Raw genomic sequence first — 21,156 nt, 5'->3', positions numbered from 1 at the left:
GATAGTCTTTTACTCATTCTGTAATTTAAGTAGTCACTGTACGCTGTTGATTTGACTTGTTGACTTGAAAATGTTTTTACGTTCAAGCAAAGATCAGAATAAAAAATTCAATGTAAATGTTTTCGTGCGAAGAAAGCACGAATCGGTTAATAAAAACGGAATTTCGTGTTTCTGTTACGCGGCACAGATATTTGCATTTGCATAGCGACCCAGTGATCTCATAGCTTTCCGCACTCACGCGAAGATAGGAAGTAATTGTTTCTGTCTGATCCAAAACATGTATAGAATGAAAGTTTTGCAACGGGTTATGTTTTATTTTTGCTGCTATGCTATGTTGAGAACACTGAATAATTTCTGAATTCTTATTTGCAATATAATGCTAGCTAGCTGCGAGCAGAAAATACTTCCAATGTTTACAAAAGCTTTTGGATTTTTGTACAAGTGCACGCATTTTAATAGGTAAAAAAAATCAGGGGCATATAGGGTGAAATAGCTATCATGACATTCAAAGATCGTTTTTAACTATATTTTTCTTTTACCAATTGTAGCAAACATTTTTATTTTTGAACGAATTTCTTGTGATCAGTTGTTATATTATGATGATATTTGTTGTTTTATGAACCTTTGAGCAAATGTAAAAATAGCAATCTCCTTAAAAATTCAAGTAGCGCCGGACACATATGGCAGAAATGTATATGTTGATTTTATGCACGCATTTTGTAAATTTATTTAACAGAACAATGCTTTATGATGATGATGATGATGATTATGATGATGATATGACATGTGCATGCATTTCTATTTTTTAATCATAATAATAATAATAATAGTAATAATAATAATGAATATTTTTAGTGGCATGCCCAAAAAAATCGCTTTGCTTTTAGACAACAATTCAATTCTTTCCACTGGGGTCCAAACAAGGCAAAAGTAATAGCTAAAATTGTAATCAGTATTTTCACTTAAATAACTGTTTCCATCTTAGCAAACTAACTACAAACGCTTGAGTCACTGTGAACAGTGTTGTATATATTTATTGAACATTTCTGTGTTTCTTCTTAGTAATTTAAAATATGAGTTATCAGCCAGTTCATGATTTAGAAGCCAATAAACCACCACCATATACTTCCACTTACGTTTATGGGAATCAACCGCCTCCAAGTGCTCCACCACAGGACTATGGTTCTAGTCAACTAGGTCCTTTTGGTGATGATGAAGATATTGGCATATCTTCTTTCAGTGAGAAAACTGTGAGGCAAGGTATAGTCTTTAATTAACAAAAAAATGACGTAAATAATTATTTCTTTTTCTTATAATTTTTAATAGTCATAGTGCCAGTGTTCTTTTTTCTGTTAAATGTACAGAAAAAATGCATCCTTTTTGTCAGTGTATTAAAGTTATTCATATTAGTGAATCTTAGACTGAAACCAGCGTCTTTATCAAGTGGAACCCACTATAAACAAGTGTATACAGGCGTTTATTTAGACTAGGTCAACCATGTTACGCGACCTAGTAAAAAATGTTGAGGATCAGGTGGAATTCTGTCAAATTTACCCGGAATCTGAAGATCGCAATTCCGCCTTGTTTTCGCTACTTTTCATTACTGACTATCTATCTCATAACGCAAATTGATGTTGACCTGACTTGTGTTAGCCAGTCTTGGCCCATGAGGCTTTCACCGTGAACTAGAATCAACCTATGTCGGCCTGGCCTATTTTTAGTCAGAAATTTTTAAGTCAGCCAGTCTTGGCTCTAGGTTATCCTGTGAAGCTTTCACCGTGGACCAGAATCAACCTATGTAGGATGTGTGAATCACACTTGCAAATATTCAGATCGTAATTGTTTTAGCGGGTGCTTTTTGTAGCTCTGGCATAGTTTATTCATTTATTCAAGAAATGGCCCGCTGTATAGATCCGCCTCTGGTATAAAAATATTTGTATGTTGATATAACGCAATAGTTTTCTTTTCATAGTTTTCAGTATTAATATTGGAGAAGACTTCAGTTGCTATTATCAACTTCTTATATGTTAAGTGGCATGTGCTAAGAAAAAATCGAAAATAGGATTTTTATGGTATTTTTAGCGCAGTACACTTACAATTGGTATAATTGCCTGCATGACTTCAATGATCAGGGTTTAGCAACTGGAAGTAACAAAATTTTGCTAAAAGTATCATACTTGAAAAGATTTATTCTTTTGTAAAAACAACTTGTATATAATACCAGCATCCTAATGATTTTTCTGCATATAGTATTCAATGACTTTTTAGAAGTAAATTATATTTTTGCTCTATCTTTAGGTTTCATTCGTAAGGTACGTATTTAATCAAAAAAATTCACTTAACCTTCAAAAAAATATTCTCTTAAATTTCTCAGTGGACTATATAAACTTCTTGTTTTAGGTGTATTCCATTTTGTTTGTTCAACTTTTGGTATCAATTGCTATTGTTTGTCTTTTTGTATTAAGGTAAAGTTTTTCTATTGATATTTTAAACTATGTAAAAAATAAAATGGCTAGCTGCTTGCTAATATATTTTTATAACCTGCTACTCACATATGTCTAGGTTTTTCCAGGTTTTTCACAAAACGTTTTTGAATACTTAAACACAATTTTGACAACGTCATTCAAAATAAGCATCAGCACAACAAATTTTGTTTACAAAACATATTTTTTCCAACTTTTAAACATAGAAACATTTTCACCTAACAAAACAGCATGAAGATGAAAATGACATTTATTTTTAACATCTTAAGCAAATTTTTTTCCAAAAGTATATCCAAAAATGAAAAAGGCTTTTTTATTTTGTTTTTTTAAAAAAAAACAAAAAAAATGCCCTCTGTCAGACCTTCACTTCTTTGATATAAACCCTGAAATTGGACGTGCAATGTAGTAGTACTTCTGGTCCAAATTCTTCTTCATTGTTGCCTGTGGTAAATCTACTTTTACGCAAAAGAACAATTACTTCTATTACCAGAACAGTAATTTAGATTAAATAAAAAAATATTGAGCATTATATTCAGCCATTAATATCAAGCTAGACCTTTTTTTTCATTTTTAGAAAGTTTGTACACTTAATAAAAGGTGGATGGGGTGGAAATTATGCTATCAATATTATCATTTTACTCAGCAACTCATTATACTTTAATAAAACCTTTAAAATAATGATTTTCTGGCTCTGTCTGTATCAAATAGATTATGAACTCCTTTTCAAATCTTGTGCAAATTTTGCATAATTGAGGTAGTATCAAACATGGGTGCTTCATTGCTTCATTTTAAAATATTTTTTACATATTTTATAGCCCACCAGTTAACTCTTATGTGCGAAGAAATCAATGGATGTTTTGGAGCGCATGGTCAGTTCTTTCTAAATATAATTTTTCGAATATAATTGTTCTCAGACAAAAAGGTGGGAAAAGAGAACATCACACTTGTCAAGGATGAAAAAATAATAACGAATGAAAGTGACATTGTGCCTAACATTAACATTTCTATTGAAAAAAATTTATTAGGTGCCCACAACTTTGAAGATGATGAAGTTACTTCTGCAATAATGAAATACAAAAATCATCCTAGTATTTAAAAATAAAAGAAAAGTGCAGAAATGTTATTGGTTTTACATTTAAACATGAATCATTAAAAAATTTGAAAAACTTTATTTCAAATTTAGATACTAAAAAGGCATCACAAGAATCAGATGTTCCAACTAAAATATTAAAAGAAAACTGTGATATTTTTAGTAGTGTAATTTTAAACAGTGTTAATTTTTGCGATTGACACTTCCATATTCCCAACTAATTTAAAGCAAAGTGATATAATCCCTGCATTTACAGATGCTAGTGATTACAGACCTATTAGCATTTTACCAAATATATCAAAAATATTTGAAAAGTGTCTATATAAACAATTAGAGAATAGTTTTTTGGGAAAAAACTATCTAAATAGCAATGCGGCTTTCGGAAGGGTTTTAACTCACAGTATTGCCTTCTTACAATGATAGAGAAGTGAAAAAAGCTTTAGATAATGGGGGTGCATATGCAGCATTCCTGACAGACCTGTCAAAAGCTTTTGATTGTCTCCAGCATGATTTATTAATAGCTAAACTTCATGCGTATGACTGCGACTCTAAGACACTAAATTTATAAAACAGTTATACCTCACAGGAAAAAAAACAAAGAGTGAAAATAAATACATGTTACAGCGAGTGGGAAAATGTTGAATCTGGGGTACCACACGGGTCAATACTTGGTCCGTTGTTATTCAATATTTTTTTAGCAAACCTTTTTTTTCTTCGCTGATACTGCAGATATCACCAGCTATGCAGATGACAATACCCCATATACGTACGGCAAAAATGCAACTACAGTTATAACAAACTTGGAAAAGAAAAAAATACATGCTCTGAGTAGGATCGCGCAGTATATGGATTTTCCAAAAAAGAAGGCTCATGTGAAATCATATATTCATTCACAGTTTAGTTACTGCCCTCTTGTGAGGATGAACCATAGTAGATCACTAAACAACCGAATTAATAGATTACACGAGAGGTTACTTGGAATTACTTATAACAATTTCGAGTCAGGATTCGAGGAGTTATTACTTCAAGATAACCCAGTGACAATGCAACACAAAAATTTGCAAGTCCTTGTCACAGAAGCTTTCAAAACAAAACATGAATTATCCACAGAAATTATGAAAGAGGTTTTCGACTTCCGAAGATCCAGTTACAACCTTCGTGGCTTTATGGAATTAGCCCAGCATAACCCAAAAACATCATGCTACGGAACAAAAACAGTGTCATATTTGGCTCCAAAAGTTTGGGCTTCGGTACCAGAAGAAATTAAATGTGCTCCAAACTTAAACAAATTTAAGGAAGATATAAAGGGATGGATACTGTCAAACTGTCCTTGTAGACTATGTAAATTGTACATTCAAGGAGTTGGCTTTTTGTAGTGCCTAAAAAAATTTTTTTTTCTTTAATTTGTCTTATTTATTTATTTATTTTTTATGCTTCTGTTTGTCTACAGAATGCGTTGTTGGGTTGCTTTATGTCCACAACAGGAGCACTCCTCCTGAGGTAGGCCTGATGCTGCCTTGGAAACGGATTCTTAAGACCCACACATCCATAGGTTCTTTAACATCACACTGACCCATATTCTGTAGTTTCTAAAAGAACTTATGGTTAGTAATTTAGTTTTCAAACTGTTTTTAATGTACTTGGTTGACCTTAATTAGCTACTTTTTATTACCCACCTTTTTGTATACTCAACTTGAAATAAATTTAATAATAATAACCATAATAATAAGGACAACATCAGATCAATTTTAATTCTTAACAATTTAATGGATTTATATTTTCATTTTAAGCCTTAACATGTTATTATATTGAGCTACTATTAATTACAATACCTTTATAATTGCAAACTAGACTTTTTTCCCTCTCTTTTAGGATCCTGACCATTGTTTTCATGATAGCCATTGCTTGCTGTGAAAATGCTAGGTGTGATTTTTCGGTTACTTTTTTGGATAAAAATATTGTACTTACTTTTTTGATACAACTGTATATAGTTGACTTGGTTAGGTTTTTTCTTCGAAAGTAAAATCTTTTTCCTTTAGACGATCATACCCACTGAATTTTATCCTGCTGGGATTATTTGTAAGTTGCTATTAATTTTGGGGCAGCTCAAGGTAAACTCTGGTAAAGTGATCATTTAAAACAGTTATGCTATTCTGACATATTATATATCCTGACCCTGCTACAGGAAAAAGGTTTTTTTGGTTTTTAAAAAACACTGGTGTTTTTTGGTAAAATTTGCAACTGCATTCCCTAAGCATTGTTTTACTACATTTATCATGTTTGTTTAGACACTGTGCGAAAGTTATTTAATTGGGGTGGTATCTGCGTAAGTAACTGGCTGGTTATTTATTATTTAACATCATTGTAATTATTCTTTGTTCTTTTTCATTATCATACATTTTAAATTTATCTTATTTCAATGGTGAATTATCTTAATTTAATAGACATTACAAAGTCAACGAAGTCTTAATGGCTATGGGTATAGTTGCAGTAAGTAAATTTGAAAAAAATGTATAACAGAATTACCATGCTTTTCCCTTTAATGTTTTGGTATTGGTAATTAAAACAGAATTTAAGCATGGTTCACAGCCTAAAGGTTGTTTAGCGAAATGGTGAAAACAACTGAGAATTTTTCTGTTTTTTTATAAAAACATTCACATCTAGTAAAAGCAAGTAAAACCGGCTTAGGTTTTTTAATAATTTGTATTCATTATCTTTTAATTCCTACATTTTTATACAATTTTATACATTTTGTTTTAGGTCGTCTCTCTTGCAATCACACTTTTTGCTTTCCAAACAAAGGTATAATTCTTAGGAATTTGGAATTATTATTTTAAATATATTTGTGATAAGTATCAAAGAAGCAGGAGCTATAATAATATACCTAAGACAAACCTTTTTTAACTGCATTTGTTGCAGACATATTATTTAAGATTCTATCTTAAATATATCACTAAGACTATCACTAAAACTGGCAAATTAACACAACAGCATTGTATATTGTGTCACTTCTCATATAATTTTCTTATTTTTGAAAAAGCCATGAATAATTGCTGAGTGTATACTGTTGTTAATTACTGCATTGTCTTTTTTTATATAGTATGATTTCACAATGATGGGAGGCTGCCTGTTTGTTGCAGTTATTGTATTGTTGTGCTTCGGAATCTTAACAATCTTTTTCCATAGCAAGGTAAGTACTGGTATATGTTTTCCTTGTAAATAAAAATATTGTTATTTATTTAATTGAATGTAATGGCTTTCTAATTTAAATTTTTATTTGACTGATTTAGATCCTTCGTTTGATATATGCTTGCATTGGTGCTCTTATTTTTGGGCTGGTAAGAAATTTCTCAGTGTATTCAACGCATATTATGTTACGTGTGTTTACATTTGATTATTAGTGTAAAGCAAGGTAATTCTGTGGGTTAGTTTTGTTAGTTAAGTCATAATTTGAACTGACACTTAAAGTATATTATTAATATTTCTGCATTGACACAAAATTTTATTTTCATCTGTCATATGTTTTAAAAATTGTTGCAGTTCTTTAGGAGAAAACTTTTTGTGAAAGTTATTTATGCGAATTTGGACCCTTTTCGCAAAATGTATTTCGCTTGATATTGTATTTTGATATAGGTTGTCATTTCACGCTTTCATAACAAACGTTCCAACTGCAAACATTAATTCCGCATTGCGAGCTTGCAATCCCAAAAATACCTTCCGCAATTTGTACAAAAATCGTTCTAATCGCATTATTTTGTTTTGCAGGACATTTAATTTCAGACCTCTCAATCGCAAAATCAATTTTTGCAAAAAATTTCTTCCTTTATGGTACTCTTCTATCAATGCTTTTAAATTGCATACATATAGTGTGCTATTTTAATCTTCGCAAAACAGAAAGAGAAAGAAAAGTAACAAACAACCTTAAAAGTTGAATTTTTGTGTCAATGTTAATTAAAACACTAAAATTTAGCTAACTGCACTGCACTGTCATTTTAGTACTTAGTCTTTGACACACAGATGATGATGGGCGGTGAAAAAAAATATTCTATATCCCCTGAAGATTATGTATTTGCTGCCATGAATTTATATATTGACATTATAATGTTATTCATGTACATCCTGCAAATATTTGGAGTTGCCGGGGGTGATGATTAACAGACTGCAGAATCTTTATGTGGATAAACTTAAAATCATTGAGTGAATCGATTGGGATGACTATTGAAATACGCATGCAATTAATGATCAGATTTTTTTTTCGTTTATTTTTTGTATGAACACAAAAATATATACATTGTAAAGTATAAATGAATATGAAAAAATATAATATAAATAAGTTATTAAAATTTTAAACAAATAAATATAATATATATATAAACATGACCTAAATGTGCTTTATGATAAATTCTGGTAGGATAGTGTTCTTTTGATTAAAACGTGTGAATTTTGTAATAAGCAAACAAACTTTGTATGTCTTATTCTTGAGAAATAATGGTGTTCATCTTTCAATGTTTGTTAGAATTATTCTACTAACACCTTGACTGATCTGGTTGAAAAAGGTTACATTTTTATTAAAATAAGTATTGTATTATTTCTTCAATGCTGAAGGACTGTATCCTTAATTGTTTTATCCTCAATAGTCTGAAAATATTAGATTTTCCAGTTATGGTAATTAATTTATTTTTAGTATTTGGTTATGGACACTCAGTTAATGATGGGTGGAAATAAAAGATACTCCATCAGTCCAGAAGATTATGTTTTTGCAGCTCTGAACTTATACATCGATATCGTCACTTTGTTTCTTTACATTCTGGAAATTATTGGTCTCGCAAGGAATTAAAATCTTGGAGGCATAAATTAATGCTACATATGTGTTCTTACCAGTCGACTCCATACCTCAAATGGAATAACAATCGTTTTTGGCTTAGCTTAGTATAATCAGCATAGCTTGTTTTAATGTTAACTAATCGTTATTATAGAGATCTGTGATATTTAACGCAATGATGTTTTAAAAGAATTTCTAACACAGGTCTATGTTAGATATTATTATTATTATTATTATTATTATTATTATTATTATTATTATTATTATTATTATTATTATTATTATTATTATTATTATTATTATTATTATTATTATTATTATAATTATTATTATTATTATTATTATTATTATTATTATTATTATTATTATTATTATTATTATTATTATTAATCTTTTCGTTTCCTTATTGTTTAGTGGGTTCTTTATTTTATTTAGTTATTTTATGAAAATTTGACAGGCTAATGAGGTAGAAATGAAGGGGAAATGATGATCGTTTAGATGGTCTAGAAATAGATCACCACTTTCTTCACAATATAGAGAATTTTTTGTATGATGCAATGGTTATAAAGTAGGGACCAGTATTTAAGCATAACATTTTGAAGTAAAACTTGTATTTATATTATTGTTTATGTACTGGTATTTTGTTATTGTTATTATTTGTTGTGATGTTGTGATGAAGTTGTGAATGTATTAGTTCTAAATTTGTAAAAAATAAAACATTGTAAGATGCATCAATGGATTAGTATAACCAAGTAATCTTAGAATCATATTGTTGTAAGTTATTCTATAGATCGCATTAATATCTTGAGTTGTTCCTTTAGTATATTTTATTTTGTTGCATTGCACTTGTTACAGAATTGTTACAAAGATGACAGCACGGTGTGAAACTATTTTAAGCTCCAGTGTATTTTTCTTTGTTTACTTTGTAGTGCATTTATGTTGTCGTAATAACGGATTTAAATTGAATAATTGTATTTAGTTGAGCAGTCGTTTGCATTCCATTATGAGACATAAGATAATTGGTAATATAGATTTAAAGTGATCAATTCCACCATGTCTCGGATGAGCAATTTTCTAATAATTCGGCCCGGACTTAATTTCGCGTTTCGACTTTTTTAACTATTATTTGAAACTGTCAAAATTAGCTCTTGACAAGCTGCTAAAAACGAGGTGACAAAGGAAGTAAGGGAAAGTACGAACGCTTCTGGAAAATTTTCATATATATATTTCGCAGATCAGACAAAAAATTTTGTGACAACAAATTTTCGTGGATGGCTACTTTCTAAATTTTACCAGGGACTTAATTTCGCAGATTAGGTGAAAATCAGTGAAATTTAGTCCCCGTAGAAAACTTATCCCAATAAATCACAACTTCTTATTTTTCTGATTACTGTTTTCAACTGAACGAAAAATAACCTTTTTTTTATTTGTTACAATCAAAGCAGAGAGAGTATTTCACTTGTTGAATGTTTAGTTAAGTGATTTCCTATCATCTGCTTCAAAGTAAAAAACTAACATTCCTTTGTATATTAAAGGAAACAGTTATGGTTAAAAAGAAAGAAAACAATGTGCTTACCTCTGCAGAAAAAATAGAACGTGAAAAGGGGTTCACACTTGATTGCATAGCTGTGGGGACTTTATCCGGTGACAGTGGTTCATACAGTCCTAAACACGCTACTGGTATCCCTCCATATAATGCACAAAAAGATAAAACTGTGAAACATTTCTTCAAGAATCCTTCTGTAAAGAAGACGTTGAAGAAAACTGGGCAGGTATAGATTATTAAATTAAAATTTCACTTTCGGATTTCTGTTTGCAGGACATAAGTTACTTAGCGGAGAGTCAACCTTAAGGGGAATTTTCACGAAGCGAACTGCATGGCAGGCGGTTTCGCCGGCGAAATGTATCTCAGTTTCCCCTTTTTTTTTTGGTTTCATTTTCCTTAAAAAAATTTACTTTGCCGTAAAATAGAAACAGTTCCTAATTTTCAGCAGCGAAATATTTCGCTGTAAACTTTTAGCCAATCAGAAAGCAACATTCCGTGTATATTCTTAGAAAAACTCATTACTGGAAAAAATTAAAAATAGCTATCTGTTTTTTATATCAAAAAGAGTGCTTACATTCAGTATTTTAAGGTGCTGCATGTTTTTTGTTCCATGTGAAAATCAAAAAGATATTTCGCAGCTTATTTGCCGCCGAATTCGCCATCCACAATTCGCTCCGTGAAAATCCCCCTTTAGAGATGAAAAGTAGAGTTGATACACAAAATTTCGAATTAACGAGCGTAATGCAGCTTTGGGACTAAAAAATTGTTCGAATTAGCGAAATGTTGGAATTAGCGGATTTCGAATTGAAAAGCTCAAAAAATCGAAATCAACGGACATCATAAAATAAGAAAATCAGACGAAAAAATAAGCATAAAGCAACGCTGCACTCAAAAACTATGCTTATAAAAAGGTATATTTTTTTTTTCAAACACGAAATTTTAGTGACGTTATAATATTTTTAAAGCGCTAAAAGTTAGGGATATTTTTTAAAAAATTAGGTACGCGGTTTTGAACTTGTTCTTGGTCAGCAAAATTAGGATTTTTAATTTTTTTTAGCTGACAAATTTCTTTTATGGTAGATATGTATATCTCTTTCATAGGATGGCGGCGGTGAATCTATGAATGGCAAACAATCGGACTATTTCTTTGAAAAAGGTTCAATGGGAAAATACTTACACCTGAGAAATTCGAAAGGCGCAGGTTGTTTGTTTGTTTGTTTGATTGTTTTGAGATTTTGTTATAATAATCAACTTAAATATCAATAATTCTCAAGAAAAACCTGAAAATCCATAAAGGTTAAAGATCCTTTTCATACTAGTCACGCACTATGTACTTGTCAATGTTTACAAACGTTAGCATGGTTTATTTTATGTACCTTTTCGAGCCCCAGCTTTGGGTGCTCCATAATGCAGCATCGCAGGAACTGTGACTGACGGCTCACACATTGGCCTAAATACTATTTATAACACTAACCTACCCTTTGGAGAATTGCATTTCTCGCGTTCTTTATACGTTGTTATTGTCCTATAGGTATTTTCCTTGCATCTATATGTGCCTTAAAATATATGGCAAAAATTATAGGAAAAAATCTTAAAAAGACCCCTAAAAATAGATACCTGAGAGTACTTTTAAAAAGTCGTTAAATTTTGGCTAAATGCCCACCCTTAAAAGTGACAAAATTTATGCTTACAAGGTGACTTTGTTTTTTACCATGTCTTAACACAACAGAAATAGTAGTTGTTTACGTTGTGGTGGTTTTGTTATTGACAGGTTACAGTACGGTCGAAGTAGCAGGTCATGAACTGTTCATGAGTAATCCGAAACTAGTAATCGGATACAACGGAAATGGAGGATATCGTCGGAATACACCTGATTTGAGAAATAGGCAATCAGTTTTTCAAGGTGTGTTTAATTACGTTTACAAATTTCTCCACGTCCTTGTAGATTTGGATGAATCTTGTGTTCACATTTTCTATCTTAGAACGTCGTTGAACAGCGAGTAAAAAGAAGGAAAGAAGAAGAGTATATAAAGTATTCTCTACGATTGTCAGTCAACTAATTCTCAGTTTAAATCATTTTTTGTTAAATAAAGGAGTTCCGTGTAAACAATGACAACATGAAACCCTCGTCTCCTCGAAACCACTACAAATTGGAAAGGCTATGTGATTCTCCTCAATTCTCCCTAAAAAAGACAAATTTTTTTCTTACCTTTTCTCAGAAAATGTTCATGGACAGTACCCGAATTTCCAAAATTGCTCGTGATGCAGTATTTTCTATTGCATCACTTGTAAAACTATGTTCTCCTACAATTTCGATTTAAAAAAGTGGAACCTTTGTATCAACAAAAGATATGAAAATAATTCTTTTAAGTGTGTACAAAATTTTGTAAATTATTTATTTTACCAGATACCAGTGATTTTTATATACGTGTAAATATTCTTGATTTTAAATAGTTTATTTATAATAGTGAAAGATTGAATAAAATTTTAATATTTAGAGCGTTTAGTAAATAATTGTGATTTTCTATATTCTTGATTTTTATACAAACTAATTTTTATGCATGCGAATATATAAATTCTCTTTATCACTTGTGTTGATTGTTTTATGCTCGTAGTGTTGTGTACCTTAAGTCAAATGCAATATTTAACTGCGTTTTAATGTAAATAAAAAATTACCCACCAATTGGTTTTACGATGAATTTTGTGTTACAGGAGCCAAATTCTCTGAGGAAATTTTTACGGTTTACGACGGTACGGTAAGAGAAAAAAAATGTTTGTAGAAGAAACTTTTGATATGCGGTCTTATTGGTTTGAGCAATAAACAACAAAACCTTACATATTTTGTATCGTTGGGTCTTATATAATATATAGACAATAGTAACAGCGAAATCAGTATCTGGACGGTTTTTGTTTTTTTCGACTTTTCTTTGTGTAGTCTCGTTTGTTTGTTTTTTTTGCCCTTTTTGGAAGAAGTTCCGTATATCTTTACATTCTTTTGATGCTTTTTCCACTTGCTTCTGAGTTTTCCTCTTTTTTGGCCTTATAGGCTCCATAGGCAGTTGGGCATGTTGTTTTTCAAGAAAAGATCCCATTATAATCTCTTCTTTCTGCTGACAATATAGTTCGTCGACCATATTTTGGTAACGCTGCAAAACCATAGTGATGAACAGTGATGATACAAGGAATCTCGAGACCCCCTTAAAAAAGTGGTGATCTTCTGTAGTGCACTGCAGTCACGGTTGCTTGCATTGTTGCGCCACGGCCCAGAAGAAATTTTGAAGGGCGAGAAATTCATGTACTACTGATGAAAAGACTAAAATTTTGTTCGTGTTGTTAGCCATCGCGTGTGTTCAACTTTTATTATTACACTAGTCGATAAAGCCCGTGGAGAAATACACTTAGGCAAAAGGTTAATAAAAGAAAAGTTGTTTTAAATGTTTTGCTAACGTCAGCAGTGCGGTGCTGATAAAAAAAACGCAAAATTTGTTTATTCTTTGTCTGTAATATGTAGAGGTTGAAACGCTGGTTAAAATAATGTACCGAAGGATCGTATGTTCTCGACGAACGCCTAAGGAGATATCAGGGATTAAAAATTTTGCTGACGTCAGCAAAGACCCGTCAAAACAAAACCCGTCCGTTCTGGTCTTTGTTTTGCACATTGAGCTTTCCTCTCCTATTTTTGTTTTGATTTTGGCTACGTAGCCTAAACTAGATTATGCAGTGGCCTTTTCCAACGTTTCGCATGCTTATTTGCATATAAAGATGTGAAAATATTAACATATTGGGGAAGTGCTATAATCCCTGCGTCCATTTCAAAAGAGTCTATGAATTTTACTGCAATGGTTATCAAAATTGAGTGCTTTTTAAACAACTGGTAAAGAAAATAGATGATTTTATCGTAAGATCTCTCGTTATATAAACATTGGAAATCTATAGACTAGATTCTATTAACTAGCCATACAAGACATCTTATTTCATAAAAATCGCATCATTACATTATAATATAAGCGTGCGATCTACCAAAACAGGTAAAAAGTATACCTTCTTTTACAAGCTTTATAAAAAGCAACAAACGCTTTTCGGTGAAAATCAGGCCTTAATGTGGAAGTCGAAAGATGCCAGACCAGATATAATATTAGTTCCAAGGCCCAGACACACTAAAAGTGAATTTCTGTGGCTTTCAAAATGCACTTTTCAAAATCGCAAAAACCGTGTATTTTGCGGATCCCTCCCTTAATTACGTCGAATCTAAATCAAGACATCAAAGACCTCTGCTAATACAAAATGGCTTATCCTTCTTTTTCTAAGATATGCCATAGATTGTAAATAAATTTCGCTCGCTTAATAATAAGACAAAATATGTCTTCTGCTTTCCCCTGCCATGTTGTTAACACTTAAACGACTACATTTTTTGTATATGCCGTTGTCGACGAATACATACTACTACTATTATTACGGACGCATACGTCGATCACAATGCCTTTCACTTGTTATGAGTTTTTGACAGAAAGTATTTTTTAACTGTTATATTTTGTTATGTTCGTTTCATCTACAGATAGACAGATAGATTTTGTTTTGTTATTTACATGAATAATTTGTTCCTGGTAGTCAAAAACCGCAAATAGCAAAAACGATGTTTTACTACAGTGACATGTCATTTTTTATGGCTTTTTTTCTAAAAATATCCATATTTTCCATTTTCCAACGCCACCCAATAATTTATTACGGAGTTTCATACCGCGCAGGTCTGGGCACTAGCGAAGCGCTTGTAGGGACAAATAAATAAATTTAATGGAAAATAACTTTTTAAACAAATTTAGTGACTTTAACTGTTTTCGTCAAATATTTTCGGTTGCCAATTTATTCTTGCATTTCACCAAAATTAAGAACACAGTAACACAGTGTAACATGCTATTATATATATTTCTTCCTAGCTAGTTATGTAATATATATATACAGTAATTTCCAACGAAAAGTCAAAGCCAGTCATTATATCATTGAAGTGTGTATTTTATTTTCAATCGATTTCATCTGTGCTCTTTTTTATATAACTAATTAGCTATACTTTGCAAATAAATCCTTTATTAAATGCTCTTCCACGTTAATCCATTTCAAACTTACAGATCCATATATAGCTAGCTATAGCTTACTGTAAAAAAACTTCCTTTAAGTCTTTCTATAGCTAGCTGTAATTTTTATTTCTTCTTGCCAAAGTGCACTGATAATGATAGAATAGTGTTTCTTTTTAACCATTACTTTATTCATCACAACACAAAATGTATGGTATATGTAGCTTGCAACAGGAAGCTAAAATCCCTAAAACCAACATCAACAATATGTCTTCTCTTGCCTCTCTATAAAAGTCAGTAATTTAAGTTTTCTTTGATTCCAACATCTTATCCATGTCAATATGTCACAAAGAGGCTTAGCAACACCATTCAAACGTGTTATTAAAAAGCAAAACGTCAGTTAAAGTAAAAAATTAGTTGAAGAAACGTCAGGCAGGATTTTGCATTTCTGCCTCTTTTCGCAGCACTAACCAGAATAGTTATGAAAAACTGACCATGAAAATTATTTGGGCTATCGAGGCAAATGAAAACAAGCCAAAAATTTGTCCCTACAAAGCGCTTCGCTAGCGCCCAGACCTGCGCGGTATGAAACTCCGTAATGCCGAACAGGCGCGGATGTTTTGCAAGTCATGCTGATTCAGCAAAACAAACATGGTAGCGATCTTTCTAGAGAAAAACAAAAACCATGTAGCTAGCTAGATTTGATAGCTAGCTATTTTTAAACATATAGCTAGCTATAGTTGTAGCGCTACAATTTGATAAATCTGTTAAAATGACATTAAAGAAAATTCAACAATTCGAGACTTCTAAGAAGAAACGTGAAGGGGGAGGTTTTATGGTTCGTCGACCGATTGGTGACAAAATTGACGTTGTTGATCCTTTTTTGATGTTGGATCATTTAGGTCCAGTTGTGTATGGTCCAGGAGAAGCTATAGGTGCTCCGGATCATCCACATAGAGGTTTTGAAACAGTTACTTATTGCATTGAAGGTATATTTGTTACATATTTCATTTTTAGTTTAAAATCATAGCACCTTTGGACACGAGGGAAAACTGCCAACTAGCTAGCTAATTACGCGTGTACTGCTAATTAGGTATAATCTTCCAAATTAAGAATAAAGCAGGATTTCCACTAGGCGTTCCAGAACGGGCTGAGCATGGCGGCTATATTGTTCTTTCAGTCCCAAACCTGCTAAAACTGGTCTACTCAGCATAGTTTCGAAAGTCGACTTTTACATGCGTTTTCAAAGCGCTATCCAAGTAAAATGCTTCAAGGCCATAAAAGAGCCATCGAAAACATCACACCAGTGACTAGATATCTCATTGTGGTGACACAAGGCTTTTTATTTGTACTTATCGGCTCGCTCATCTTTGTTTCACTTTTTGTAATTAAAGGAGCAACCCAAGATTAAAGAGTTTTAAGTTTAGTGGGTGACATACTAAAATACTGAAAAAAATTTGACTTTCGAGAAGATTGAATTCTCCTTTTTCATTCTTGATACGGCCGTCTTATCCAAAATCGTTTTGCATACTTCTTTGTTTTGTTTTGTTTTTCTTCATTCAGCAACAACAATAGTTTGAGAAGATTTATTTTCTTAACAGCAATATTTTTTTTATGTTGAAACGTTCATGTTTACATATTTTTGTTGTTTTAAATTTTACATGCTCTTTTTGCTGCTTTTAACAAGTGGAAATCAAAAAATAAGATTTGAAGCAGATTTATAAGCAGCTATTGTTTTACGCTCAGGCCGTTTTTTAGTTGAAAATCACCTTCAGAGAAAAGACTGATTAAGCACCCAGTGACTATTTAGGATAAATCTTTTCTTTAAGAGCCTAGTTTAATTTCAATATAGATCAAAGCCAAACTTACTTTTTTAAATGAAGCAAGTGTCTGAGCTAGCTAGCTAACTATGCAATTTGATAAAAATCGATGGAGCTCTTGGTTGGGTAGTAGTAGCCAAATTTAGATGCCTTGCAAAAATGTTTTTAACTGACATCTTAAATAAAATTTTATTTTTGCAACAAATGGTTTCTCATCCATTTTTCCTATGCATGATCAATAAAGAGCTTGCTAGGTATGATAAGCCTCACTAAAGCATGCTCAGAGTAAAAAGAGCTTACCAATGAACATCTGAACAAATCATGTGATTGAATACAACTAGAAATGACAAGTGTTAAAAAATAAATATTTTCAATGGTATGTGCAAGTTGATCTTATAAATTGATGTTGTTTGTCAGTCTCAAGGCTGAAAGTCTGCAGTGCACAAAAAATTTTAAACGTCAGCTGCATGAGTTGAAGGCTGACCACTGACTGCATGAGTTGATGGTTGAAGGTCAGCTGCACTCAATGAAGGTTGAATGTTGGCTGCAGAGGTCAAAGGATGCATCGCTGCATGAGTCAAAGGTTAAACATCTGCTGTACATGTTTGGGATTATGTCAGCTTTACATGTCATATGTTGAACATTGAGTGAGTGCTCCAAAGGTTGGTTTAACAATGGTTGTGCACATTGGAGGTAGAAAGTTAGCTGTATGCATTAAAGGTTGGGATGCTGCATCTTTCACTGTCCAGATCAGGCTGGTATTTTCAAGAAGTCTGTGATTGCCAATTGTAATACCTCCAGTGCCAGCTTCAGCCAAAACCATGACTATATATACTATACACCAAGGTAAAAATAAACCACATGTGTTAGTATGCCTAAAATATTCCCAAATACAATATATCAAAAAGATATCTAACAGAGATGAGGTGATGTTTATATTAAGTTGGGGTTTCTCCATTATATTTCATTAATTTTACCACTCTCCTGGAAATTTTTTTTATTGTATTCATATTTTTATGCATTTTCCTTATATTAGAATTGGATTGACCAAATTAGGAATGATTGATGAAATTTTTGGAATTGTGGTATGAAAAAGATAAGAGAATAGGTTTTAAAATGGTGCTTTTTTTGCTATAAATAAGAAATTCACCCATAATCAGCATTGAAATGTTTCAGTTAAGATCTTTGGTTTTGCAGTAATATCGATACTGTAACATATTATTTTGTTTGATTTGTTTCAGGTGGTTTTCACCACCAAGATAGTGCTGGAAATAGTGGTAATTTGACAAAAGGTTGGGTGCAGTGGATGACTGCTGGAAGTGGTGTTGTACACAGTGAAATGCCAACTGATGAATTACTTAAAAAAGGTGGTTTAAGTGAAGGCTTTCAATTATGGGTGAACCTGCCAAAAAAGTTTAAAATGGTACCACCTAGATATCAAGATACTCCACCTGAGAAAATTCCTGTTATTACATCTTCAGGTATGTAAATCATGAAATCCTTAATCAGGTAGTAATTAAAAACCTAACATATTTTACGATATTTTACACTTTGATTCGATTTTAATCCAGAGCCATGCAAACAATAAATGCACTATGGAAGATATTATTTCGGTTTGTTTGTTCAGTATTCATATTACTGTGGAAAGTTTATCATTTCTTGAACATGATAATGCTCAACATCAATGCTCAACATCATTTTACTTTGCCCGATGATGGGAGAAGGATCTCCCGAAACGTCGCCTACTAAACTATCATGTTCAAGAAATGATAAACTTTCCACAGTAATAAATGCACTGTTACAAATCCACTTTGCTCTTTTTTACTTCGTGTGCACAACTCTGAGCTTTTCCAACGTGGGAACATAGTAGTGGGTTCCACACCAACAGCCACATGTGGTGCACAAAAAGGTGATAAAAAGGCAATGGAAATCAGACTTTAATGCTGTTTAAAAGTGTACGAGATATTTAAAATATTAATCTTTTGCTTTATAACTAAACTCCTTGTTTTTTTTACTTATCAAGATGGTCAAACAACAATCAAAATTATCGCTGGGGAATGTCTTGGCACATCTGCATACATCGAAACAAGGATACCAATTTTGTATTTGGACATCAAAGTAAACAAAGGAAATACTTTTGAGGTTGATATTCCGAAAGGTTATAACTCGTTTGTTTATGTTTGGCGAGGAAAAGGATTCCTTGGTGCTGAAAATCTACCTGCTGATATCGGAAAGGTTTGCAACATTTAGCACCATAAATTATTTAAATCATTATATCCGACAATTCTTTGATCTCACTGATAAAACAATTAGGATGAGTGTTTTACTGACTTTGGAAGAATACCAGAAGTCCTTATTGTTCATTGATATCGTTAAATGTCTTTGTTTGACTCATTACATTTGCAATTATTTAAACGCTGCTTGATTTTAGTTTTTTATCTCCCACTGCCATGTTATTTATTCTAGGTAGCTGTTTTAACCACTGATGGAGATAGTTTTATCTTAAAAGCCTCTGAGGATGAAGACTTACATGCATTCGTGCTTGGTGGAGAGCCCATAAATGAACCAATTGCAAGATACGGACCGTTCGTTATGAACACGCAGGATGAAATACAACAAGCATTTGACGATTACCGGTCAGGAAAACTTGGTAAAATTGATGGAGCTGAAGAAAGATATCAGAAAACAGACTCAGCTGTCACCAAAAGTAAAAAATCCGGCAATTGGAACAAACACTAATATGTTTTTAAAACCGTCGGATTTGATGCACAAAAATTATAAATTAGTCGTTAGCCCATGGAAAAATTCACAGTTTACTGTTCATCAGATTTTCACCCGTTGTACTTATTTCCCGCATGGGTATTTCGTGCATTTCGTGCATTTTGTCGTCTGTGAAGAAATTACTCAGACGGGTGTTCGTAATAAAGACAGAATACGACTATTATTAACATTGAGATGAATGGTTTCAGTGTATTCCACACCCATGGTTCCACACTTTACTGCAGAAACTTTCGCCGGCAGAATTTTACGAATTTATCTATTTATTAGGAATTATTTAATTTAAATTTGTACTTGTGCCTGTACGATCTAAATGCCATTTTTTACGGTTGCTTTTTTATACTATACATTATTAATTTTATCAATTTTCAGGCTGAACTTATTCCTAGTATATTCCAATGTGTATGTGTGTATGAAGCTGGAAAGTTGTAGACACAGACACAGACATTGAAGATGAGGACACATTTAGTGTGTATGTTTTATTTGCGTAAGGCTAGATCTCGAATTTTATTTTAAATAAAAAGGGCCTAAGGCGGCCACTTTAATAGAAGACTGGAGCTTAGAATTGTGTGCATATAATTTGAAATATTTATCCTGGTAATAATAAAGTGCATTATTTAAAACCGTTTTTGTGTCTCTGTTACTCTTATCATTTTACAAACGTTGGTCGAATTTTCTCGGTATGCGTGAAATTTTTTTAAATATTTGGCAAATCAACAAATCCGTATTGAGTCGAAACTTCTAATTTTGCGTGTGAGAACTTAGGGAGTGTTCACTTATTACGTAATCAAGTAGGGGGAGGGGGTCATGGAAATTGCTTACGCTTGATTATAGGGTAGGGGCGGAGGGGTCAAGTGGTTTGATGACATAAGCAAATCAAAAAAAATTTAACAGCATATTTTATCATGAGTTTGATAAATATCAACTATCTAAAGCGTTTGTATTCGCCATATTCTATATCTTGCATGTTAAATATAAAAGTAAAATATAAAAACGATTTTTCAAAGTTGCGGCTAGTTTGACTTTAGCAGGAATTGGTTCTCCTGAATGCGTTGTTTTTTTTCTCAATGTCAACTTAAGGATTAAGGAGCTCATCAAAAATATCCAGCGGCATTCTTAAAAATCGCGTATACTCTGCAATTTTCTCCACGCGCAGTTCATACATTAGAGTATTGTAGATGCCAAGTTCAGTTCGCCTATTTAACCACGGCTTCACCCACATTTCTTTGCTTTCTTTTCCTACGTTCGGCTCTCTTTTTTGATAAGATATCTACAGGAACAGCAGCTGCTATTTCTTCTTCAGAGTCAATGTTGCTAAGAAAACATGCTCAAGTTTCATGTTTTTAATGATAATGTATACGTGCCGAAATTTGTCATTTTTGATGCCATTGGAAAAATGATAGTGTATTTCAGCCTTAACAAGTGTTCAACAATTTAATTGTTGTTAGAATTCAAGCTATGAGAAGCGACCACCTTTACAAAAGTCGAGGTTCACATTAGAAAAATTTTAAAGATAAAGTTAAAACCTAAGAAAACGGTACAACTGAA

General features: G+C 32.2%; 3 protein-coding genes across 4 annotated transcripts; all 3 read left to right on the top strand.

Annotated features, from left to right (window-relative positions):
• The first annotated feature begins 1,037 nt into the window (after positions 1 to 1,037).
• LOC130621988 (protein lifeguard 1-like) lies at positions 1,038 to 9,373 on the top strand. 2 transcript variants are annotated; one of them, XM_057437381.1, is made up of 12 exons: positions 1,038 to 1,260; positions 2,299 to 2,312; positions 2,401 to 2,465; positions 3,299 to 3,352; positions 5,446 to 5,496; positions 5,613 to 5,652; positions 5,862 to 5,899; positions 6,018 to 6,063; positions 6,334 to 6,375; positions 6,674 to 6,763; positions 6,864 to 6,911; positions 7,570 to 8,079. In XM_057437381.1, the coding sequence occupies exons 1-12, from the start codon at positions 1,074 to 1,076 to the stop codon at positions 7,726 to 7,728; spliced, it is 834 nt and encodes a 277-aa protein (XP_057293364.1). In that variant the 5' UTR covers positions 1,038 to 1,073; the 3' UTR covers positions 7,729 to 8,079. The 2 variants fall into 2 exon arrangements, with proteins under 2 accessions (XP_057293364.1, XP_057293365.1); XM_057437382.1 differs by lacking the exon at positions 7,570 to 8,079 and adding an exon at positions 8,258 to 9,373 and having other exon boundaries at positions 1,042 to 1,260.
• Positions 9,374 to 9,905: 532 nt separating this feature from the next.
• LOC130621990 (uncharacterized protein C17orf98 homolog) lies at positions 9,906 to 12,523 on the top strand. The gene is made up of 4 exons (XM_057437383.1): positions 9,906 to 10,167; positions 11,043 to 11,142; positions 11,713 to 11,844; positions 11,924 to 12,523. Exons 1-4 carry the CDS (start codon positions 9,940 to 9,942, stop codon positions 11,932 to 11,934), a joined length of 471 nt encoding a protein of 156 aa, XP_057293366.1. The 5' UTR covers positions 9,906 to 9,939; the 3' UTR covers positions 11,935 to 12,523.
• Positions 12,524 to 15,654: 3,131 nt separating this feature from the next.
• LOC130621680 (uncharacterized) lies at positions 15,655 to 20,231 on the top strand. The gene is made up of 4 exons (XM_057437009.1): positions 15,655 to 15,999; positions 18,072 to 18,311; positions 18,854 to 19,065; positions 19,297 to 20,231. The coding sequence occupies exons 1-4, from the start codon at positions 15,783 to 15,785 to the stop codon at positions 19,567 to 19,569; spliced, it is 942 nt and encodes a 313-aa protein (XP_057292992.1). The 5' UTR covers positions 15,655 to 15,782; the 3' UTR covers positions 19,570 to 20,231.
• Positions 20,232 to 21,156: the final 925 nt, after the last annotated feature.

This window comes from Hydractinia symbiolongicarpus, chromosome 12 (genome assembly GCF_029227915.1).
Source record: "Hydractinia symbiolongicarpus strain clone_291-10 chromosome 12, HSymV2.1, whole genome shotgun sequence".
Taxonomy (NCBI): domain Eukaryota; kingdom Metazoa; phylum Cnidaria; class Hydrozoa; order Anthoathecata; family Hydractiniidae; genus Hydractinia; species Hydractinia symbiolongicarpus.
Note: the sequence above shows the minus strand (reverse complement) of the source record. Positions and strands in the feature narration are given on the sequence as shown.

Coding starts and splice junctions, on each gene's coding strand:
- LOC130621680 (XM_057437009.1), top strand. CDS start 15,783: ATGACATTAAAGAAAATTCAACAATTCGAGACTTCTAAGAAGAAACGT. Junction 16,000..18,071: donor AGTTACTTATTGCATTGAAG/GTATATTTGTTA, acceptor GATTTGTTTCAG/GTGGTTTTCACCACCAAGAT. Junction 19,066..19,296: donor TACCTGCTGATATCGGAAAG/GTTTGCAACATT, acceptor TATTTATTCTAG/GTAGCTGTTTTAACCACTGA.
- LOC130621990 (XM_057437383.1), top strand. CDS start 9,940: ATGGTTAAAAAGAAAGAAAACAATGTGCTTACCTCTGCAGAAAAAATA. Junction 10,168..11,042: donor CGTTGAAGAAAACTGGGCAG/GTATAGATTATT, acceptor TCTCTTTCATAG/GATGGCGGCGGTGAATCTAT. Junction 11,143..11,712: donor GAGAAATTCGAAAGGCGCAG/GTTGTTTGTTTG, acceptor TGTTATTGACAG/GTTACAGTACGGTCGAAGTA.
- LOC130621988 (XM_057437381.1), top strand. CDS start 1,074: ATGAGTTATCAGCCAGTTCATGATTTAGAAGCCAATAAACCACCACCA. Junction 6,064..6,333: donor TGGCTATGGGTATAGTTGCA/GTAAGTAAATTT, acceptor ATTTTGTTTTAG/GTCGTCTCTCTTGCAATCAC. Junction 6,764..6,863: donor CAATCTTTTTCCATAGCAAG/GTAAGTACTGGT, acceptor TGACTGATTTAG/ATCCTTCGTTTGATATATGC.